The sequence below is a fragment of the Sorex araneus genome, chromosome 8, assembly GCF_027595985.1.
Source record: "Sorex araneus isolate mSorAra2 chromosome 8, mSorAra2.pri, whole genome shotgun sequence".
NCBI lineage: Eukaryota > Metazoa > Chordata > Mammalia > Eulipotyphla > Soricidae > Sorex > Sorex araneus.
In genome coordinates, this window is record NC_073309.1 from 23,299,248 (window position 1) to 23,323,008 (window position 23,761).

The following is a 23,761-nucleotide window of genomic DNA, read 5'->3' on the forward strand; positions in this document are numbered from 1 at the left end:
GGGTCCAGGCCGGCTGCAGCCGGACTCCCGGGAGGAGCAGAGCCCCGCGAAGCCCAGCTGCGCCCCGCCCCCCCGCCCCCCGGGGTTCGGTGCCCGCTAGGAAGCGGCTGGTTTCACGGGCGCTTGACTTTCGCCGGTTTGATTCGTGTTTTTGAGCCGGGCAACGGTTTGACACTTGACAAAGACCCACGTGTGGCCCGTGGAGGAGTGCGGGGCCCGAGCACAGGCTCTGCGGCGAGCGGGAGGTTTGGGTTCTGTCCCCGGCCCCTGAGCACTGCTGGGAGATGGCCCCAAACAAACAGACGCACACAGGCCCGAGAGCGAGTCTCGCTGCGCCCTGGGCCCCCAGCGGGGTCAGCGTATCTAAGCCGTGATGGACAAGGACCCCCGGCAGAGCTGGGCAGGGCACCTGCGGCGTGGAGAGGCCAGAGATGGCCCGGGCCCTGCCCCTCTCACCCCAGCCCTGCAGTGCTGGACACCCCATCTGGTTGGGCCTCAAGCAGCCCTCAGCTGCGCGGGAGGGTTGGGGGGTGCAGTGGGCGCCCTGGGCACTGCCCGGAAGGACACTGCCCACAGCTGCCAGGGCACCAGCGTCAGGCCTGGTGGCAGGGGTCTGCCTGTGGCCGCTGGTGACTGCTGGGAGTGGGGGTGGAAGGGGCACCCCTGCACGCTCCCCTTCTTTTTTTGGGGGGTGTGTGGGCCACACCCAGTTGTGCTCAGGGCTCACTCCTGCTGGTGGTACCGGGAATCACCCTGCCCCCTGCTCTGGCCCCACCTGACAGCCTTTGCCGGCCACCCAGCCCCTGGGCCTGCCTCCAGGGCTGTGGGGTGGGTGAGATGGCCCCGGGACCTGCCCAGCTGTGTGCGGGTGGCAGCGGGGACCCCTGGAGGGGGGCCTGGGGGTGGGCAGCAGCTGGGACAGAGGCCCGGTCAGTCTTTTTTTTTTTAATTTTATTTTTGGGTCACACGGGCGATGCACAGGGGTTACTCCTGGCTCTGCACTCAGGAATGACTCCTGGTGGTGCTCAGGGGCCCATATGGGATGCTGGGATTCGAACCCGTGTTGGCCACGTGCAAGGCAAACGCCCTACCCACAGTGCTATCGCTCCAGCCCCAGGCCCAGTCAGTCTTTTATTCTTTATTTTTTAATTTTTTTTGGGGGGGTGGTGTCACAACCAGCGATGCTCAGGGGTTCCTCCTGGCTCTGCACTCAGGAATTACTCCGGGTGGTGCTCAGGCCATCATATGGGATGCTGGAATCGAACCCGGGTCAGCTGCATGCAAGGCAAACATGCCCTACCCGCTGTGCTGTCGCTCCAGCCCCGGCCGGGTACCAGCCTCCTGCCCCCTGTCTCTCAGGTGGGGGTCTCGGTGCTCGTGAGGCTGCTCAGAGGCCGAGAGGGGGCTGCGACCCCTACGTCCCGGTCAGCTTGCACTGCCCCCCCCCACACTCCCCCCCTGTGTGCCCCGTGGTGGGAGCAGGGGCTCCTAGCTAGGTGCGTCCTTCTGAAAAGGGGGTGAGTTGAGCCCGCCCCAGGGCCGGGACCGCTGAGAAGGAGCTAAGGTGGGCTGGGGGGTGGCTGAAGGGCACCGCAGGGCAGCAGGCAGTGACCAGGTGCCCTCTGACCACAGCACCCGCTTGCCACATGGCCCCGAACCCGGGCGCCTCCGCCTGTGGACATGCGCCCGCTCCGTGTTCACCCTGGACGGCTGCTTCCCGGGCTCCCCCACGCTCCACTCGGGGGGCTTCTGCTCTGCAGGGTTGGGCCCCCCACCCTCGCGGGCCCCTGCAGACTCCCGGGAGAGGACCCCAGGCTGGCTGGCCGGCCGGTGCCCAGGTCGCCATCCGCTTTCTGCCCCACGTGAGTCATTCCTTCCCTCCTGGGGCTGGGGGGGTGGGGGGCAGATCTTATCTCCACGTCCCCTCAACCTGCCGCGACTGGGGCAGTCACCTCTGCCTGACCCCCAAGATGGTGCCTCCGGGGCCCTGGAAAATTCCCGATTGTGATCTCGGGGAGGAAGGGCTGGGGTGGGGCGGCTGGCTGGGCCGACGGGCCCCTAGGTGCCGGTAACCTTGGCCCTGTCCCCTGCCTCTCGGGGGTGGAGGGGTCCGAGCGGGCTAGAACAAGCCGCTGTTGCCTTGTCGCAGAGCCCAGCGCCAGAGGGACGAGGTTTCTGCTGTGTTGGGGGTGGGGGGTGGGTCACGGCTCGTCTAGAGAGGCTCGCAGCTCGCAGACCTTGGGGGGGGGTCCCCTGCCAGGTCCCCCCGCCAGTCCTGCCTTCCAGGGCTTCCTCCCCAAGGCCCCCTCCTCCCTGGCCAGGTTTGGGGCGGCAGAGGCTTGGGGCGGGGGAACCCGGGCCGCCTCTGGGTCCCCGCGCGGCCGTGTGACTCGACCCCAGGCCCCCGACCGCCCTGAGCCCCGGGTCCCACGGCTGCCAAGAGGCATGTTCTGGGTGCCATGCCAGTGCCCCGGAGAGAGACCAGGGCCACGGGCTTGTCCCCAGCATGAGGGAGGACAGGCTGCGGAGACCCGAGCATGGCTGACCCTGTGTGGGCGGCAGGTCCCTGCCCCCCGCCCCCTCCCCCCCCGGCTGGGCTCACAGCCTCGGCCCCGACCGCCCCCCTGCTGGACATCTGGCCTCACTGACCAGCGTCTGGGCGGTACAGCCGGGGGGGCACAGGCGGGAAGGTGGGGCGCAGCTGCGGTGGGGGCCGGGCGCGTGCCCCGGGGCATGGCGGGCGTGGTGGGCTCGGAGGGACGGGCAGGGAAGAGGCGACAGAACTGGACACTGGCCACCATGGGTCGTTTCCTCTTCACACATTTATTGCACGCCGACTGCACGCCTGACCTGGGCCAGGCGGAGGGGCACGGGGACAAGACCGAAGGCCCTGCCCGCCCGGGCTCACAGTCTAGGGCGGGACACACAGGGGCCACAGCAGGGCCCGAGGCGCGGCCTGAGGGCTCTCTACGAGGCAGCCCCCCGGCTGGCCCGAGAGGCTGGGGCAGAAGACGGGGCGGGGGGGGGGGGCTGGCGGGCGGTGGGCTGAGCCCCAGTGGGGCCCAGTGGGCATGTGATCACGGCCATAGCTCTAGAACTATGTCCCCAGGCCCTTCACATGGTGCCCCCCACCAGCCTGGAAAGCCCCCCCCTCAGCCCCGAGATCCAGTCTCCTGCACGCCCACGCTATGCTGGGGTCTCCTGGGACCAATGTCCCTCCTGAAACCAGAGGCCACTGGGGGATATATGGCCAGTTTACCCGGTGAGGGTCAGGTCTCAGTTTCCCAGAGTGGACCTGGTGTGGGGAAGGACGGAGAAGCAAGGGCTGCGGGGTGTGGCCAGAGACGCCCCAGGCTGTGACGCACGGCCCCTGTGAGGGGTGGGGACTGAGGGTCCCCCCAGGCCATGACGTGGGGCCCCTGTGAGGGTGGGGACTGAGGGTCCCCCAGGCTGTGACTCGGGGCCCCTGTGAGGGGCGGGGACTGCGGGCCTGACTGGTGGGCCAAGGGGCCACTGTGTCTGAGCCACAGGCAGGAACGCCAGGGGTGGCGTTTTGCAGGGGAGCCGGCCCGGGCGGGGTGAGCAGAGAGACGGAGGGGGTAGGGGGGAGGTGGGAGGTGGGAGGGCAGACAGCAGTGGGCTTGGGGCCCAGTGCGGGTCCTGCCGGCACCATCAGATTTAGGGCCCAGTGAGGGGTGGGCGTCAGGCCCGAGGAAAACACCACCCCCCGGGTTGGGCACCGAGAACCGTGCTCCCCGCCAGCCCCCGTGCCCACCCGCGCCCTCGGAGGCGGTGCCCGGTCCCTCGAGGCTCGTCTGGAGAGGATGGGTAGGATGCAACCCTGGTGTCGTGAAATAGCCGGGTAAGAGGATGCGCTGCTCGTCGGCCTGATTCACAACACCAGCTGCAGCAACCGTACCAGAACTGGGTGGCTTCTCCTCCCGGCGCGGGTCCCGGCGAGACGCGGCGAGCACAGGCCGGCCGGCAGAGGCCGGAGGAGGGTCCCTGCCCTCCAGGGGCTCACAGGCTAGATGCGGGGCGGAGGGGAGCAGACACAAACATCTCCGAAGTCTAGCAGCACGCGGGGGGCCGGGTCGGGGGTACCAGGCCAAACACTAACTGTAAACCCCGGGCCCACGGAATGGGGTTCGTCTGGGCCCTGGCCACCACCCACCCCACCCAGGTGTGTCTCCCACAATCCTGGCCCTTCTCTCTGGACAACCATCCAGCACTGGGCCCCGAAGTCCTGTGGAACTGTTAGCAGCTAACGCAGGAAGAGACAAGCCCGGAGAGTTACTGTGCTCCCCTGACCGGGCAGGGACCGGGCCCCTTCCCCAGGGACAGGCTCCCTTAGCAAGCATCCTGTCTCAGGGCTGGAGAGGGAGGGCAGCAGGGAAGATGCTTGCCTGGCAGACAGCTGGCCCAGGTCGAGCCCTGGCACCACCTATGGTCCTCTGAGTCCCGCCAGGAGTGACCCGTGACCACTTAGCACCGCAGGGAGGGCCCAGAACAACCTCAATAACCACCACCAAGTCATTGTCTGGGGAGAGGAGAGGCAGGGCGACAGGTGGGGTGCTTGCCTGGCGCATGGTGAACTGGGCTCCGTCCCTGACATCCCATCCCTGCCGGGAGCAAGCTCTGAGCACTGCCGGCGGGCTGCCTGCCATCCCCGCCTCCACCCTCGGTTCCACGGGGTCCTCCTTTCGCCAGTGGCTGTGGGCATTAACAGCGTGTTGCAGACTCTGCCGGTGAATCCACGGGACGGGCACGGCTGGTCGCCACCCCCGGGAGCAAAGGGCTACTCGGGAGGTAGCCGAGGGCAGGCGCCAGCACGCGTACAGTCTCACCCAGGTGAGACTCTCTGGGGCCCAGGGGAGGGAAGGGGCCAGCGGGGCCCGGAGGGAGCAGGGGTGTGAGCTGCAGCACCCCCACGTGCCCCGCCTCGCATCACCCCGGCCCCCGGGGAAGCCGCGTCCTGCTGCACCAACACACAGAGGAACGGTCACTCGAGTGAGAGTTCTCCCCGCGGGGCAGATGTGCCCCACGCTGCCCGCCCCAGGCCTCTGCCAGTCCCCCTGCCTGACCCCGAGTGCCGAAATGCAGCATCTCTCCTCCCCTCGGCCTCTCACCCAGTGATTTGGTTCTGGCTTGGCGGCCACACCCGGCAGTGCTCAGGGGCTACTCCTGGCTCTGCACTCGGGAATCACTTCTGGGGGGGGGCTCCGGGGGCCACACGGGGTGCTGGGGATGGAGGCCCAGGTCGTCCTCGTGCCAGGCAAGCACCTTCCCTGCTGTACTATCTCTCCATCCCCTATCCCGGGATTTCCTTTTTTCTTTTTTCACCAGCATCCTAACTCTGAGCCAAGCTTTCACTTTTACTTTCATCTTTGACTTTTTTTTTTTTTTTTTTGCTTTTTGGGTCACACCTGGCTATGCACAGGGGTCACTCCTGGCTCATGCACTCAGGAATCACCCCTGGCGGTGCTCAGGGGACCATATGGGATGCTGGGATTTGAACCCGGGTCGGCCGCGTGCAAGGCAAACGCCCTACCCACTGTGCTGTTGCTCCAGCCCCTCATCTTGGATTTTTCAAACCGCATTTTCTTTGCAGCACACAGACATTGGCTCTCGACTCCCGGCAAGCCCGGGTCTGCTCCTGGGGAGGGGGTCCCCGAGGCTAGAATCCTCAAGATGTTCCTCAGTGCAACCCCTGCTCTCACCCGCCCCTCGCATCCCTCCCCTCCCCCTCCCCCCACCCTTCCCCCCACCCCAGTGCCAAGCCGGGCCCAGCCCCAGAGGCAGAGAAGCGGGAGACGGTGAGTCCTAGCGGGCCCGGCCCCAGTGTGGCACCACCTACCTTGTGACCACGGGCCCATGTGCCTTAGACCCGCCGTGTGGCCAAGGGATAAATCCACTCAGCGGGAGCTGGACGAGCGAGAGGGGCAGCTCGTGAAGGAAGCGTCTCAGAGGACACGACTAGCGCTTGGCCGACGGGAGCCGCAGGCTGGGGTTTTCCGCCCAGCTCTTTGGCTACCAGAAAAGGCGGGAGAGAACCAGCCGGTCATCACTGTCTGAGGCGGCGCCTTCCGGCAGCTTCTTCCAGCCTTTAAATGCTCGCAGACGAGCGGGGCCCCGGGGTGCGGCGTGGAGGTGGTGGCGTGAGAAGCCGAGAAGCAGAGTGCGAGCACCCGTTGTCATGTGCAGGGCCGCTCCCGGAGGCGCGGGGCGTTTGCTCCGCTTCGCCCACGGGGTCCTTCGGCAGCTACTTGGGAGAAGACACTTGGGACAGCGCCAGGCGAAATCTCTCTGAGGGGGCTCCCAGCGCCCCTAAGGCCAGGGGCAAGACAGCACTCGGCTGCGCGTGTGCTGAAGGGGGTGTCTCCACCCAGGCTGGCTGCCGGGCCTCGCAGGGAGGGGGTCCGGGTCCTCCCGCCCAGGCGGCCCCCAACCCATCCCCAGCCAAGGCCGGTGCCATGAGGGCCGGTGGCTGACAGGGAGCTGGGGGCAGCTGGGGGTGGCCCTGGGGAGAGACCAGGGGTTCCAGCGAGTTGCTCAGATGGTCGTTCACTGTACGACCCTAGAAACGGGCACCCCCGGCCCCAGCCCCCCACCACACACACACACACACAACGGTCCTCTTCAACTGGCACTGCCTGGGCAGCCAGCACCAGGCCCCTGCTGGCCTTGACCGTGGTGGGCACACAGTGGACAAGCTGGCCCAGGCACCCGGGCACCCGGAGTGCTCCTGACTGCTGAGGATTTTCCTCCTGTTTCTGGGTGCAGCCCTGTCTAGGACATGCTGACTCGTGTACCGGGGAGAATGGGGGTCCCGCACTAAAGGGGCATGGAGACCTACTTCTTTACTGCCCATTTCCGGTCAGAACCAGGACACCTGACCCTGCTAGGGATCCCAGGCCTGGAATCACTTGGGAGCGTCACAAGCATCCCTTGGAGCCAGAGACAGTTCTGGAGGCCAGGCACTTGCATGCGGCAGGGGTCCGGCCACCCTGGGTGAATCCCCAGCCCCACACAGAGTCCCCTGAGCACCCCCAGGGGTCACTCCTGAGCACAGAGCCAGGAGCAGCCCCTGAGCACCACGGACTGTGACCCTCAAAGCCCCCACTCCAAATTTAGAAAATAAGATAAAAACACCCATCGGTGCCCACCCTGTCCAGCCAGGCCCCTCAGCAGCTCAGGGGCCGGGACCCTGGCAGGTGGGCTCCCCCTATGACTTCAGCACAGACAGGGCTGACAATGGAGCAAAGACGGGCTGACTAAAGCCCTGTGCAAACCTCTGGCTCTGCCCAGTCAAGGCAACATCAAGTGTGAGTCTTTTTTTTTTTCTTTTTGGGTCACAGCCGGCGACGCACAGGGGTTACTCCTGGCTCATGCATTCAGGAATTACCCCTAGTGGTGCTCAGGGGACCATATGGGATGCTGGGAATCGAACCTGGGTCGGCCACATGCAAGGCAAATGCCCTACCTGCTGTGCTATCGCTCCAGCCCCAAGTTTGAATCTTAAAAATACACTTTTGGGGCTGGAGCGATAGCACAGCGGGTAGGGTGTTTGCCTGGCACGCGGCCGACCCAGATTTGATTCCCAGCATCTCATATGGTCCCTGAGTACCGCCAGGAGTAATTCCTGAGTGCAAAGCTAGGAGTAACCCCTGTCCATCTCCAGTGTGATCAAAAAAGCAAAATAAATAAATGAATGAATGAATAAATAAAGCACTTTCAGGGCCACGGGCAGCTCAAGTAAGATTACCTGCCTGGCATGTGGGAGCACACGGCCCCATCCAGCTGCTGCACTAGGCTGGGGAAGTGTCCAGGCCTCCCACCATCACTGGTGGGCTTGTCCAAAAAAAAAAAAAAAAAAAAAGTGGGACTGGTGAGATAGCACAATGGGCAGCGCTTGCCTTGCACAGAGCTGATGTGGGTTGGATCCCCGGCACCCCACATGGTCCCCTGAGCCTCACCAGGAGTCGCTCCTGAGTGCAGAGCTGGGAGTGAGCCCGAGCACGGCCGGGGTGGCCCCCAGACCAATGACACAGAAGCCCTGCCACGGTAGGCAGGTCTGTCCAACAACCCTCTCTCCTGGGTGCACACACGAGCACGTGAGCCGACCACGGCGTTAGCCTGCAGGAGCCGTGAGCCGCTTCCCTCGCACCGGCAGGCAGTGTGCCTCTCAATCAACACTGCGGGTCGCCCCCCAGGAGCCCCTCGCACCCACACACTTGCCTCTGGAACGGGGTGGCTCCCACGGGCCAGGCCGGGAGGGGAAGAGGGGCTCACGGCTCCAGATAAGCAGGGCGGCCCCTTCCTGCTGCTCTGTACCTGGCCCTTCGCGGGCACACATGGGCCCTGCGCCTCTGACAGCTGCGGGGTGTGTGTGTGTGTGTGTGTGTGTGTGTGTGTGTGTGTGTGTGTGTGTAGTGAGTGTGAATATATGTGGGAGTGCATAAAAGTGTGCTTTATGTGTGTCTGTATGTGTGTGGATGACTGTATAAGCATATGTATGTATGAGAGTGTACATGAGTGTATGTTTATGTGTGTGTACATGCAGCATGTGCATGTATGTATGTATATGTGTATGTGACTGAGTATGTGTATATGAGCAAGTATGTGTGTATATGTATGAGGGCATGTGTGTATGTAACAGTGTGCATGTATGTGTGTATATGTATATATGTGTATGTGTCTGAGTAGATGTCTGTGTATATGAGTAAGTGTGCATGTGTGAGTGTGCGTATGTGCGTGTGTGTGTGCATGAGCGAGTGTATGTGTGTGTGTGCATGTGTGGAGACCTGCTTCTTGTCCTCTCCCACGGGAGTCTGAGAGCAGGGACTGCACTGCCCGGGCCCCAACCGCCCACCACTCTCAGCCCGTCCCACCCTGCGGCTGGCCGGGCCGCCCTGTCCACTCTCCGCTCCTCATGGCCCTCAGAGCTGGGCTCGGCCCGACAATGTCTTTCCCTCAGAGCGAGGTTCTGGCCCACCGAGCTGGACCTCTGGTCTGCGGCAAACAACAACAAAACACCCGGAGAAACCCAAACCCAGGCCTGGGGCGCGGTGCAGGGCAGCGCCCAGTGGCCGAGGACATTGCCCTGGCCTCCCCCGCAGCTGCCCGCAGGAGCGCTGCCCAGCACCGTGGCAGGGCCACTGGTACCGAGTGCTCAGGAGCCAGTCCCTGCTTCCGCCCCGGGCCGCCTCCCGTCACTCACCGGGAGTCGAAGGAGGCGTCAGGCCGGCTCCGTGCAGCTCCAGCGACGGTCTCTCGAGTGGCCCAGCCTGGAGGCCCTGGGCTGCCGCCTGCTTCCCGGGTTCAGGAATCTTGAGGGTCTCCAAACCGGGGCTGTTCCCAGACCCCCTCCCCGCACCACCCGTACGAGGTTCTCTCCTTTGGGACTTGAGCTTTTGGGGGTTTTGCCCCTGCTGACCCCTGCCTGCTGCCAGGGCGCCCGGCACACCCTGATTTGAAGAACCAAACTACTCTCTTCCGAGGTCCAGCTCTGAATGTGGGCCGGTCGCTGTCAGGCTAGTGAGGACAGCTGAGCCAAGGAGGGCGGGGGCCAGCCAGGGAGCTGGGGGGCTCAGGTGCGCACTGTTGTGGCGGGAAGGATTCCCAGCTGACCTCTGGCGCCGGCAGGAAGCTCTCCCAGGCTCAGGGCCCCAGGACCACGGTCACCTCCGAGCTCCTGTAGCCACTTGCTGCCAGAGGCCCCTGCCACTCGTCGGGGGACTCAGCTATTGGAGAGCAGCTCAATCAGTCTCTCTTTTTTCTTTTTTCTTGGGGGGTGGGGGCACATTTGGCGATGCTCAAGGGTTCCTCCTGGCTCTGCACTCAGGAATCACCCCTGGCAATGCTCGGGGGACCCTATGGGATGCCGGGGATCAAACCCGGGTCGGCCACGTGCCAGGCAAGCGCCCTCCCCGCTGTGCTACTGTGCTATTATTACTCTGGCTCCTTCTCTTGACTTTGAAAGTTTGGTTTTAACAGAACTCAAAGAACCCTTGTTCCACCCCTGAGAGAAAGGGCCATTGTCTGCAGGGCCTGGCCCCCACCTGCCTGCACCCAACTCCCCACCCCTCCTAGGCCAGGCTGACCAACCCTTGCTCCAGGTGGTACCGAAGAAGAGATCATCTGACTCAGCTTGGGGGGGGGCGTGTGAGGTGGGCGACCCAGTTCCCCGGTTCCCCCAATGCCCCAGAAGCGTCCCCAGGGCAGGGCTGATGTCCCCAGTGTGGCTCTTTTAGGGAGGGAACAGACAGGCCAACAGGCCATGGAGTCCCAGGTGGGAAGGGGGACACCTCCTATCCCCCAGCAGCCCTCCTGGGCAGACCCCGTTCAAGGGTTGAGACCCCCTGAGGCCGCCCCCACCAGGACAGGGCAGTCTCCCAATCCCACCTCCCTTTCCCCAAGACACCCCTGGCTCTCAACCCCATTAAAAAGGCCCCCAACGAGATCCTCAGTGGGTTCTGAGCCCCACAGAGCCTGCCTCTGGCACGCTGGGGCCGTCCCCATGCCCGTCCTGGCCGGGTGCGGATGCTGTGGCCGGGGGCTGGGAAGGGTGTCCTGGACGTGGAGCCCTGCGGGGGCTGGGCAGGCCGGAGCGAGGAGGGGAAGCCCAGGGCAGAAGGCCGGAGAGCTCGTCCATTCCCCTGAGGAACTGGACAGAGGGGGCTCGGGCACTCTGCAGGGACAGTCGGGAAGCCGACGGGCTTGTACAAGGCGGGGATGTCTGGGGAGGAACCGTGCTACACGGAGTACATGCGTGAGTGACTGTAGAGAACATGCAGAGCGCCCAGGCCAGCTCTCTCCCCACAGACACCACACAGAGAAGCAAAGGGGAAGGAAAGCCAAGAACCCGCCCTCTGAGGCTCCAGTGACAATGACGGATGGATGAGACCCGGCTGCACCCTTCGTCTGCACACGGCCCGTGGAGTCGGGGATTCCCGACGGAAAAATACCCGCTCCACGTCCCACTCGGCCGGCCTGGCCCTTCCGATGCAGTGCCAGCCCCTGCCCTCTCGTTAGTGACCGGCTGTCACGCTGCCATCTCCCCTGCTGCAGGGGCACAAGCGGCGGGCTGCCCGTCAGGGCAACCATCTAATTTTGCCGGAGAGCTCCTTATCGGCAGCACATGCCAGCCTGTGCCAGCCCAAGCGGGCAGTCAGACCAAACTCAGCTGCTCGCCGAGTTTTCCTTGGCGAGGTCTGGCCCGAGGAAGGGGCCTGTGATACAGGCTTAGTCAAGTCCAGGATGCCACCGAGTCTGTTTTGTCTTTTGGGCAAGTGCTCGGGGGAACCTTCCCCCATGTGTGGTGCCTGGGGTTGATCCCAAGTCGGCCGGGGGCAAGGCCGGCGCCCCGCCTGCCCTACTCTCGCCCAGACCCGCTCGGCTGGGGCCTCCCTGGGGCCACTGGGCCCCCCTTTCTGCTCAAACAGGAGCTACGGACGGAAGCAAACTCGCTCACCCCTGTCTCCCGAAGAGCCCGGGGAGGCCTGCAGTGCTGCCAAGGCGCCCTCCCTCCTCGAGCTTCTTATTACAAAAATTAAAAAAAGGCCTGAGCTTGGTGAGCGTGATCCTACTCACTTGCCCCCCATTCCTGCAGCTGTGAAGTTCCCTGTTCCAGGTCAGCCCCCAGCAGCCCCGCCCAGTGGGTGCCAGTATGAATCCAGGCAGGTGTGGCTGGGGAGAGGAAGCAGGGAGCAAGACCGAGGGACTGCTCATCAGGAGAGAGCCCAGGGCCCGGTTAGGAAAGCCCCCCTTTGGCCTCGTCAGCTCTCGTCAGCCCCCGCACGCTCACTGAGCAGGGCCGGGCAGGAAGAGTGGGGAGAAACTGGTTCCCCAGACTCAGAACTTCTACCTCTGGGCTGGAGCCTGCTGGATCCCGACGGCCCAGCACGTGTGGCTGGAGCACTCATGAGCTCTCGATGACCAGCCCTCTCTGCAGCACCATCAGGTCCCAACAGCAGTCGGTCGGTCACAGAGCCAGCCAGGCACACCCGGTGACTCACGCCCAACTCCTAACTCACACTGGCAAGAGCGAATCCCTGGGTTACTGAACGTGAACCCCGTCGCCAGGGTGCTCAAGCCAGGTGCCTCTGGAGGACTCCAGAGGAAGGGGCCTAGGAGTGCTCCCGCAGACCAGGTGGGGCTGGGCGGTGGGCACTAACCCTTCGGGCCCTCGGGATGGAAACCTGGGTCCTCTGGTGACGAGAGGCTTGTCCTGAGGGCCGAGAAGCACCTCTGGAGTCTGCAGCCAGCCCCGGGCCCGCTCGGGGTCTGTCCCGTGCAGCCACCCGGCCCGCTCAGGGGCGCCCTCCTCTCCTGCCCACGCAGGCCATGGGGGCCAGTCACGGTAGAGGGCCCCAGGCCACATACCCAATGCACGCTGCCCAGTCGGGGGTGGACGCGGCCGTCGGGCGCCAGGATGGGGTCCAGGCTGGGCGGGGCAATGGGCTGCCCAGGGCGCCTGACCGCTGGGCGTCCCCTTGCAGAGCCCCGGCGGGCACACTTGTTTGCTCGTGACGTTATTTCCCTCAGCGACTTGCCAGGCACGCCAACCGGGTTTGACCCCTGGCACTCCAGAAGGTTCCCCTGGCCCCACCGGGAGTCATCCCTAAGCACTGCAGGTGGGCCCTCGTCCCCCCAAAAGGTGATTTTCCCCTCCGGCCGTGCATTCACCATCAGTGGGAGTGAAAGGAACAGAGAACCCATTAGCCCTGGAGTCAGAACAGCTGACGCTCTGGGCCAGGCGGGTGAAGATGCAGGATTCCACCCCCCCCACCCCCAACCCCACCCTTCAGCCTGGGCGGGCCTTCGTGGCTGAATTAAAATGGGGGGGAAAAAATCATGAACCCCCCCCACCAAGAGAACATCAAATCTGAACCAGAGCAACTCCCACCGCAGCAGGGCCGTGCTCATTCGGGCTGAGTTTTTAATTGTCCACAGTCAGGCTGAATGCTCGGGTCCAGAGGGGCCTCACTAAGCCCGGGAGCCGGGGGTGCAGCAGCCCCTCCCACACAGAGGGGACTTCAAACAGAATTCCAAAGGGGAGGGGGGAAACACAACAACAACATAACGAAAAGAAAAAGAACGTGAAAAGAAATACAAATAAATCAAACAAATTTATTTGTGTTGACAAAAAAAATAAAATACATAATACCAAAAAAATTAAAAAAAATAAAAACAGAACAAAACCAAAAGGCAATGGAACACAACAGAAAGGAGCGCAGAACCCGCCCCGCCCCCGGCCGGGCGCTAGTCCATGAGGACCTCCATCTGCACCAGCCTGGCGTTGGTGTCCCCCGACGTGCGGTAGGGGATCATCCCGGCGAAGGTGATCAGGGCTCGGGCTTGGCTGCGCAGTTGCTGGGAGAGAGGGCGGGGAGGGGAGAGGAGAGAGGAGAGGAGAGAAGAGCAGCGGTCACCTCGTGGGTCAGGGCGCCAGGCCATGTGATCTGGAGGGCGGGCGGCAGGCCGAGCCCCCTTCTACTCTTGGAGCTGCTGCCCTCCCGAGGCCTGGGGTCCCGGCTGGCTCCAGCTCACCGGCGCCCTTGGGTGTCTGAGAGTCCCGCCCCACGCTCCCGCCCGGCCCGAGCGCTTCTCCGGCAGGGGCAGGAGGAAGGGAGCGTCCACAGACACCTTCCAGCACAGCAACAGATGTTCCCCTGGCAGCTTACGAGCCCTCACTGGTGTCCACGCCGAAGAGCGGCCCGGGCCTGTGACAAGGCCGCCTGGCCGCCCTCCTGCCTCACCGGTTTCCTTATTTGGGGGACAGGCGGGGGACGGTCACCCTGGCCGTGCTCGGGGACTACTCCTGACTCAGTGCCGTGGCTGAAGCTGGGCCTCCCACACCGCCCCCCCAGACCCTGCTGTGCCCGCTTTCAAGCTGCCGTAAGTGAGCTGGGGTGGGGCAGGGGGATGTCTGGCCCAAGTGATGGTCAAGATTCTAGCTGGGCCCTGAGCAGCGGGACACTGTCCCCCCTCCGTCCCACTCATCTCTACCTTCCCTGAAGACCAGGGCGAAGGAGAGCGGCGGGCATGAGTGGACAGGAGGGTCACTCTGCAAGGAGCCCCGAGGGACAGTCCAGGTCTTAGAGCATCTGCTCTGCCACTGTGACCCCAGGACCACTCACGGTCACTCATGAGCACAGAGCCAGGAATTGGCCCTGAGCACGGCTGGGTGTGGCCTCCAAACCCAAACCCAATCAAACTTATCACCCTCCTCCAAAAAAAAAAAAAACCAAAACCCAAACTAAAACAAAACCCCAAGTGCCTGGAACAGTCCAAAGAGGGGGGAGAACGTGAGCCGACCCTCCGAGACCGCCCACTACGGAAAGGAGCGGGGCCCAGCTCTCCCCTCTGCGGACAGACCCTGTTCTGACCAGCACCGTGCGGGGCTCACTTCCCTTGGCTGCTCTGGGCCTGGCCGGCAGCAGGGCGGGCAGCAGATGGACAGACCCGGCCCTCCGGGGCAGAGGTTTTCATGCACTCAGGAATTACCCCTGGCAGTGCTCAGGGATGCTGGGATTCGAACATGGGTCGGTTGCGTGCAAGGCAAGAATGTTCGAGGGCTGGGTTCGACGGTCCCGGCCAGGGCTGGCTGTGGGATACACTCCAGGGAACCCCATCAAAACTGAGGCGGGAAAGGGTGTTCAGCACCACCACTGGTGCGGGTGGCTCAGCTGGGTGACACGTCTCTGCCCTCTGCCAACCGGGGACGGGCCTCTGTGCCACACGCCACATGCAGGGCTCCTGTGTGCCCACGGGAAGGGGCAGCCGACACGCAGCAGCCTGGCCTCCGACAGCTGCTTCCCGCCCGCGGGGCGCCACGGGAGAAACGAGTGGCTTCTCGACGCCAAGCCCCGTCCCTCAGCCTGAGACGGGGCTGCCTGACAGTCCGCACCCCCTCCCTGGCCCCTGGGCTCGGGCAAGGACATGAAGAGGGTCAGCGTCAGGGCAACGCCGCTGACCAGAAAAGAGGATGTCCGCGGAGCAGGCTGAGCGGACACACAGAGACCCCTCTGCGGAAGGCGACAGGAAACGCCACGGAGCCTCTCTGAGGAGCAGCCGGGCTCGGACAGGCGGCATCTGGGGACTGGGCGCGACTTCTGTCTTGTGTTTTTTTTAAACTCTGGAGAAGAGTCCTGATCCCACCCACTAACATCCGGTTCCTCCCGAGAGCTGCCGACCCGGCACAAGGGGGTGCAGCCGAGGCCCATGGCCATGGTCTCGGGAGCAGCGGCGGGAGGCAAACGGGAAAGGCTTTGCCCGGCCAGCGCTGGGGTCTTACAGAGTCGCGGTCCTCCATGACTCGCTGGGGCCTGGACGTCGAGGACGGGCTTGTCCCCTTGAGCCTCTTGAACTGCGTGAACAGGATGTTCATGGTGGCCAGCAGGACCTCTGAGAGGTTGTGTCTGATCTGCACAGAGATGAACACAGAGTGAGGCAAGCACCGAGCACCAGCAAGGCCAGTGGGAGGGCGGCGGGGAGGAGTCGCCCCGAGAGCCGGTGGACAGACGCGAGGGCAGACGCGAGAGCGAAGCCCAGGGATGGCGCCTGGGAGTCAGGTGCCCACCCGAGCCCCCACCTAGGCCATCCCTCCCGGGCCCCAACTGCAACCATCCAGGCACCCGGCGGGTGAGAGGTGCCGGGGACGCGGGGCAGGGAGGGCTGCAGCGAGCAAGGACACACACACGTCTCCACACGAGACAGCCGTGCCCCTGCTCCCCCTAGAAGGCACACCTGCCTTCCGCAGAGGGACCAGCAGGCCCTAGCGACTTCCCTTTGGAGTGTCCCTGGCCAGGGGAGGAGCCTTTCCCAGCAGCCCAGTCCAGGGACAGCCGGCCTCCGCGTCCATAGCCGTGTACCTGCCCCTCACACACACCCTGGCGCGGGCACAGAGGGGAGGAGGCGGGCCAGACGCAGGGGCCATGTGCCGAGTAGGACACTCGCAGAGGTGAGCCCAGCACCGACACCCCCTCAGATCACGGGGATGATGGAGGAGGGAAAACAGACCCCGGGGCCAGCCAGAAACCCATCTCTCCCCCGAACACGGTGGGTCAGTGAAACAACTGCAGCGGGTCCGAGCCGGACAGGGAGGTGTGGACCGGGATGGACCGGATGGTCCGAGGATGCCCCGAGGGCTGCAGGAGTCCCATGGTTGGTCGCCAGTGGGAAACCAGAGCCCCCCGTGGAAGGCAGGCGGGAAGCACCTACCTCATCGCTGAAGTTTCGGAAGGCAGCCACCCTCTCTTCCACACTCTCCTGGTTCAGGGGCACCAGCTTCAGGCGATCGATGATCTGTTCAAAGCAAACCCCCCGCCCCGATGATGCGACCGTCACAGTCGCTTCCTCTTCTTACACTTGGTGCCCGACGCTCCTGGAGGGCTCATCAGCAGAAGCTGCTCTTCCCTAACACACGACCGTGACTAAGGACGTCCCCATCCTGGGGGACGCCCGACAAACAGCACAGGAGCCAGGGATGCGGCTCAGGCGAGGCCCCACTCTGACCCGTGATCCAGCCGGCACCCGCCCCATCTCCAACCCCCAGCACCAAGGGAGCTCTGAGAGCAAAAAGTGAAATAGACCCCAGGGTCACGGCTGCCTTTCTGGCCTTCCTCCCTTACTGGTGACGTTTCCTTTGCCTTATTAAATGAATCCCCATCAAGTGTTCGGCATCCCGCCCCCCCGCCCGTCAGGGTCACACTCTGTGGTTCCGGGTCAGCCACGTGCAGCCATGTAATTAAGCCCTGTGCGATCTCGCCGGCACCCCTGAGCAGCCCCCGACACTTACGTCAAAGGCTCTGTCGATGTGACCACTGTGATACTCATCGAAGAAGGTGATCAAGTCCAACAGAAGATAAAACGTGGAGTCCACAAACTTATTTGCACTGATTCCCTGAGCCCTGTACCTGGAAGGCAGAGGAGCAGGACGTAGCGCATGTCCCCGTATGGGGCTCCCAGAGGCCCCGTCTCAGAGAAGGCAGAAACAGAAATCTGAGGGTCTGCTGCTGTTTTGGGTCACACTCAGCTATGCTCAGGGGACCGTATGGGATGCTGGGGATCGAACCTGGGTCAGCCACGTGCAAGGCAAGCACCTTGCCATCTGTACTATCTTTCTGGCCCAAGAAATCTTTTTTTTTTTTTAAGTGAACACCCCCCTGCTGGTTTCTGAGGCTAATACTGCCCCCCCAGCCCCTTCACGGTTCCAGTGGCTGACCACTCTACCTGATGGGCAACAGCACACATTCTGGGAAATACTACAATAACATTAAACACCTAAAATCCTCTGGAACTCTGGGTGAAGGAGAGGAGCAAAGGTGGAAGTTATGTTTCTTTGGAAATGGCCACACAGTGGATGGCTCTGACCCAAATCCTCTCTAAGCATGGTCCTCTAGTCTCAGCACCAGCTCAGGCCCACGTCAGAAGCAGAGTGTGTGTGTCTCTGTCATGGGCACCCGGCCGTGCAGGGCTGGGTGCAAAGACGCCTTTTGTACCTTTCATTACACTCTGGGGCAGGAGTTTCAGTCTGACAGCCCCCGGGGGCTGGTATGGTTCGGGGACCGGGAAGCTGCAAACAGGGCTGCGGGCAGAGTCGGCAGGGCCCTCTGGCGTGACCTGGGCTCCGGGGACGGGGCCAGGGGTTGTGCTCGGGGCACGGGGCTCACCTCTCTGCGATGGCGAGGGCCATGTTCTTCAGCCGCTCCTTGTTGGACTGGGGCGCGCTGATCTGGGGGACCACGGGGCTGAGCAGCTTGTTCATCAGCTCCAGCACCTTGTCAGCGTTCTATTTGATGTTTTTAAATTAAGGAAGGAATGGACGAAATGGAACAAACGAATCAATCAAAAGAAACACTAAATAACCAAAGCCAAAGGAGGCACCTTCTGGGGAAATGACGGAGTGTAAAAAACTAAAGCACACCAACAGGTGTGTGCTCTCGCGGGCTCTCCGGGCGGCTCTGTCTCACCGCCCGCGTTTGATGCTCTGGAACCACTGTGTGTGGCTATTGGTCAAGGGCAGGCGATGGAAGGAAGAAGGCCAAACTGGTTGCTCGATCAGTTTATTTCATTCTCTCTCTCTGCTTCTCTCCTGGCTCTGGATCTCTCTCTGGATCTTGCCCCCCAACTCACTCTTACAGCCTAGTTAAATCCCCCCAGCATGAGGGGTTCGGGCTTACACATAGCTGTGGTCACAATCAATAGGGGTAAGGTTCCTTTCCCTCAGGGGATGCTTCTCCTAGGACTGATTCTCTTTCAGCAGGAGGATCCACCCAAGGGCAGAGTCCCATGAGTGTGTTTCTCCTCTCCTCAGCCAGCAAACATAAGCATTCATAATCACTGTCATCACTGTCATCAATTTGTTCGAGCGGGCACCAGTAACATCTCTCGTTGAGAGACTTATTCTTACTGTTTTTGGCATATCCAATACGCACGGGTAGCTTGCCAGGCTCTGCTGTGCGGGCTCCATACTCTCAGTAGCTTGCCAGGCTCTCCGAGAGGGGCAGAGGAATTGAACACGGGTTGGCAGCGTGAAAGGCGAATGCCCAACCACTGTGCTATCGCTCCAGCCCGCATTCATAATATTAATCATTTTGTATGGACACAATAAGAAATGCATTAAAGCTTATAGATTGCTCTCCTGGGGCCATCTTGATCTCAGACTACAGTGCTCATGCCAGATTAGTCTTTCCTATCCCTAGCAGGGTCCTAGTCTCGTCATTACTTTTGGATCATGACAGCATTTGTCCATGATCAAGCTCTAAACTTATAGTTAAGCATTAGGCACTTGGGCCAGGCCCATCTCGATGCCAGGGTAGCACATAACTCACCGCTTGCCCTGTATCTGTCCCGTCCCTCATCGGGACCCTGCTTTTGGGGTGCTAGGAACTGAGGGCAACTGAGGCTTAAGTGGAGAAAGCAGATGCCCGAGAATGAATAATATTCGAAGCCAATTAAGTCCCAAGTTACAAAAGCATAATATTGTCTTCTTGTGTCTATATAAAAAAGGACATTGCTTTAAAGTAAATTATTCAAAAGGCATAATGAGAGTAGAAAGGCAATATTATAATATTCAGTGTCCTAGGAAGGTCTGACCTTACAAATGAGCAGAGTCAGATTAGGGGAAAAGCTGATTAGCTGTTTTGGGGAAGAGAGCACAGAGAAGTGATTACAGCTAAACAAAGGGATGGGAGTGACTCGGGAACACCTTAATGGGTGTGACTGGGGTAAGCCTAAACTCCGGGAAAAACCGGGACAAGCTCCTTGTGGCAAGAGGGGAGAGGACAAAGTAATGTCATCCAACAACGGAGGATGGGAATGTTCTCTGGTCTGAAACTGGGAGGGGGGTCACACAGATTTCAACCAAGGGAACCGTCGCCAAGCTGCACGCAGGGAATCTGCACCTTCCTCTCACTCAGAACTCAGCCCAACACGGCAGCATTAAAAGAACGCACGGGAACTCTCTCTCTTCCCTAGCCGGTCGAAGAAGGACAGGCACCGAGCGCGGGTCCTGAACTGGGATAGGCAGAAGCCTCTCCGCCATCCCTGCCGTCCTGCTTCTCCCTATGCTGGCCCGCCAGAGTCCACCATGGCCTGTGCCCCGGTGGCCGCGCCATACGGGCAGAGATAGTTCTGCAAGATCAGGATTTCAGCCTGACTTGACCACTGACCGCTGAGAGAGACAGAGCACCTCCACGGCGACGTCACCGGGATGCCAGGGGCGGGCAGGAGGACGGACACCCGCCTTACCTTGGCAAGGTCATACAGCTTGGTCGCTTCTTCGAACAGTCCTTTGTTCTCAGCCACGGAAGCGACTTTGTTGATGATAGGTTTCGTGTCATTCGTAAACTTATCTATGACTCCAGGCTGGCAAGACAAGTCGGGGGGGGAGAAGGCGCGCAGAGCATTAGGCAGGGAGCAGCGGGGCCTGAACACCACTCTAGGCAAGGATGCAGACTCAGCAGTGCAGCCATTCTCGTCAGCGGGGCCCCTCCCAGACGTCAGGGCCGACAAACCCCATGAGAGGGGCCCTCCACAGCACCCGGCAGAGGCAGGCGGCGGGTGGCACGTGGGTCACAGGGGGACAGTCACGCTCGCTAACGTCCCCACATGACCCAGAGTGCGACAGGCCAGACTGCCTAGGATCTGAAACTTGCTGAGGGGCAGGCACGAGGGCGAGACTCAGGAGGCAGGGGAGAGGCATCAAAAAGATTCCGGACCTGCTGCTTAAGAGAGACGGCAGAGGGGGTATGGTGCCGCCAGCAGGTCAGCCTGTACCCGCGGGGCGAGTGCAGCAGTAGCCTGATGGTGCCTCCAGATACCCCAAAATTGCTGCTGTGCCTTTGGCCAGACCCCAACAACTTGGGGCCAAGTTTACCAAGAAATTAAACGGCCAAAAGCTAGGTATGTGGGAGACACACCCACAAACCACCTCCAGCTCAGCTGTATAAGCTCATTTATTGGCCTTATTTCAGAGACCCATAAAATTCAAAAGAGGTCAAAAGACAGTTAGGGCCTGTAGCGCAGAGGTAGGCGGGAACCCATGACTGAGATCATCAGGCCTGCTTGGATGGGCACTGGGCCTCCTCCCCCCAGGTCCCCAGTTTTCCAGTAGCTTGGCAGTCACACCCATAAACTGACCCCAGTGCCATAGAATCGAATCAACGGCCAAAACCCAGGGACTATAAACTAAAACTCCCGAAAGAGAGCCCCACAGAACGTCCTGACCCCATGCCAGGCTGTCTTCACTGGGGAGCCCCAGAGGGGGGCGGGTGAGAGCTCTCCCCGCCCCAAGGGACCCAGCCCCAACAGCCGACCTCCACTACCCCACCGCCACCACACTCCAGGCTTGGGCCGAGCCTCACACAGGAGTAAACATATCCCTGGACCCTTGCAGGTGGCCAAATGATCTTGTTTTTAACAGACGTTGTTTGTTTGTCCTTAAAATATGCAAATTGTGCAGAGAGGGCTTCTGCGATGCCCAGAACGCTCATCTCTTGTGCCTGCGTGTCGGAGCTGGAAGTCTTTCTGCCGCTGCTCAGAAGTACGCGAGAGAAGTGACCGCACTGACTCTCCCGGCTGGAGCAGCCAGGCGCCAGCTTCTGACTCTCGGGAGCTGCTGGAGGCTCCGCGCTCTCCCCGACCCAGCCCTGCGGCTCATCCTCCTGCCCGCCGAGCAGCACAGGAGGGGCAGGCCAAGACCAGCAGTGACCTGGCGCAGGCTCTCTCCCTGCAGCTGGGAGAGGCCACCCACCTCCCTCAGACTCACCGTCTGCATCCGTAAAAAGGCGTGGCCCTGGACCCAGAAACGTCCAGGCATCGCCCTCAGAGAGAGGCCAGTGACGGGGGACGGGCAGGGCCATGTGCTCTGGGAAGGGGTGGTGAGGGGCAGCGCCCCGTGCTCTGGGCACTGTGCTGTCTTGGGTCCCTGCCGTAGTAGTCCCACAGGCTGGGGACCGCTGTTCTGCTCTGTTTGGGGTCTGCACTCAAGGCTCACTGTTGGCGGGCTTGGGGGCCCAGACACAGTGCTGGAGATCAAACCCGGGCCGGCCCAGAGCCAGGCCAATGCCCCCCCCACTGGACTACCTCCCGGCCCCTCCAGCCGGGCGTCTTAGACTAAGTAACTCAGCTCTGCATCTCCAGGACACGAACTCCGAATCGCACCGCGCTCTTCTGGCACTCTGCGGCCGGCCGCAAGGCTACACGCCCAGGGCCACGTGCCACTCACCTTCCTGCTTCCGTCGTTCTCCAGTTTCCCAAGGATCATGTCGAACTGTGGAGACAAAGACGTTCACGCGAATTACGAGACAAACACGTTCACGGAAGCCGCAATTCTCCGGGGGCCACAGAGGGGAAGGACGCAGGGAGAACCGAGAGGCTCCCGCAAACTCGGCAAAGGCAAGGGACGCCAAAGGCAGGTCGGAAAACGCCCAGCCTACACGGTGGGCACTCTCAGCTGTCTGTCACGGTGGTGGTGGTGGTGTGTGTGTGTGTGCGTGTGGTGGTGTGTGTGTGGTGGCATGTGTGTGTGGTGGTGAGTGTGTGTGTGTGTGTGTGTGTGGTGTGTGTGTGTGAGGTGGTGTGTGTGTGGTGGTGAGTGTGTGTGTGTGTGTGGTGTGTGTGTGTGTGGTGTCTGTGTGTGTGTGAGGTGGTGTGTGTGTGGTGGTGAGTGTGTGTGTGTGTGTGTGGTGTGTGTGTGTGTGTGAGGTGGTGTGTGTGTGTGGTGGTGAGTGTGTGTGTGTGTGTGGTGTGTGTGTGTGTGAGGTGGTGTATGTGTGTGGTGGTGAGTGTGTGTGTGTGTGTGTGTGTGTGTGAGGTGGTGTGTGTGTGGTGGTGTGTGTGTATTGTGGTGTGTGTGTGTGTGGGGAGGGGGGCTGTGGGGCACACCCTGACAGTCACAGTGGGGAAGGGAGACAAGGAGGGCGGCCTACCTCCCGGCTCTCTATCACGAGCTCACTCACGCAGCGCAGAAACATGTTCTCTCCCTGGCTGTCCTTCTCGTCTCTAGAGGGAGAGAGAGGCGGCCTGGTCGCGGGCGGGTTCCGAGGCCTCGAGCAAGCCCGGCTCTGCACGCAGGAACCCCGCCGAGCTGCAGGAGGGGCTCCGGCCGGCCCTACCTGAGGAAGTAGAAGTACTGGAGCGCCTCCCGGGGGTCCGTGGACTCGAACTTGCGGGTGTAGAGCATCAGGAGCCGCACGAAGTTCAGCCGCCGCACGCAGGGAGGGTCGCCGGGCTCGTGGCTGACTGAAGGGCAGCAACGGGACCGGTCACAACCGCGCGGCCCCTCGGACCCGCAGGGCAGGGGCTCCGGGCGGTGGCTCCCCCAAGCCCACCCGCCTCTGCTCCTGCGGCCCCCAACTCTGGCGCGGCAAGCCCTGGGCAGCCTGGGGGTCCCGCCCTCGGTGTCTCTCGGGCCGGGGAAAGACAGTGCTCTCCAGCGGCCACTGCAGGCTGGCCTCTGGCGGGAAGGACGGAGATGGCGGCCAGCCCCGCGCGTGCTCCGGGGGAGCCGGCCACACGCAAGGACCCCCGAGATCACCTCCACATCCCTCCTGGCTCCTTCCTCTGACCCTCGCGCCCCGCAGAGACCCGCAGAAGACACGGCACGGGGGCGGCCTGCGGCTGGAGCCCTGGCCGGCTCTTCTCCAGGGAGGCTGCCCGCGCCCCACTCACGCAGCTGGGCGCTCTGGCCCGACGACTTGAGCAGCAGCCTCAGCTCGAAGAGCACCAGCGCCACGTGCACGGCGTGGCAGCGCAGCCGCTCCGTGCGGAACAGGAAGGCGATGGCCGCCTCGAACTGCGCCGTCAGGAACAGGACTTGGAAGTAGAGGAAGGGCTGCTGGTTCACCGTGAAGTGGGACTCGCCTGCGGAGACGGGAGACCGGGCGGCTCAGGCGGGGTGGGGGGGATGCTGGCCGGGCTCTGCCGGTGACCCGGGCCAGGCGCCAAGATTTGGGATCTGTTCTTCGGTTTGGGGGTCACGTGACTGGTGCTCAGGCACTCCTCCCAGGGCAGTGTTCCGGGGGACGGGACCCTGGGACGTGCTCCGGCCCCCCGAGGGCCCCCCACCCCTCCCAGGGCCTGCTTCAGGCCTCCCAACACGACATGCCAGTGAGCAGAGTTGTGAGGCGCGAGCTGAGGCCCGTCTCCCCTCCCTCCTACCCACAGGCAGTCCTGAGACACAGACACAGACACCGCTGGCCACGGCCCGATCTGATCGTTTCTGCCGTGGGCCTGCTACTGTGTGACCGAATCA

The 23,761-nt window shown here is 62.5% G+C and overlaps 1 protein-coding gene across 4 annotated transcripts in view; it reads right to left on the reverse strand.

Annotated features, from left to right (window-relative positions):
- Nucleotides 1–12,901: 12,901 nt before the first annotated feature.
- NUP93 (nucleoporin 93) overlaps nucleotides 12,902–23,761 on the reverse strand; it is a 107,102-nt gene continuing 96,242 nt past the window's right edge. For all 4 annotated transcript variants that reach the window (XM_004600652.2, XM_055146096.1, XM_055146097.1 and 1 more), the window contains 10 exons: nucleotides 23,179–23,370; nucleotides 22,623–22,749; nucleotides 22,437–22,509; nucleotides 21,734–21,778; nucleotides 19,756–19,872; nucleotides 17,676–17,794; nucleotides 16,802–16,919; nucleotides 16,225–16,308; nucleotides 15,299–15,427; nucleotides 12,902–13,374 (listed from right to left, as the gene is read on the reverse strand). In XM_004600652.2, the coding sequence (XP_004600709.2) occupies nucleotides 13,264–13,374; nucleotides 15,299–15,427; nucleotides 16,225–16,308; nucleotides 16,802–16,919; nucleotides 17,676–17,794; nucleotides 19,756–19,872; nucleotides 21,734–21,778; nucleotides 22,437–22,509; nucleotides 22,623–22,749; nucleotides 23,179–23,370 (1,115 nt within the window). In that variant the 3' untranslated portion in view covers nucleotides 12,902–13,263. The remainder of the gene's footprint in view (nucleotides 13,375–15,298; nucleotides 15,428–16,224; nucleotides 16,309–16,801; nucleotides 16,920–17,675; nucleotides 17,795–19,755; nucleotides 19,873–21,733; nucleotides 21,779–22,436; nucleotides 22,510–22,622; nucleotides 22,750–23,178; nucleotides 23,371–23,761) is intronic.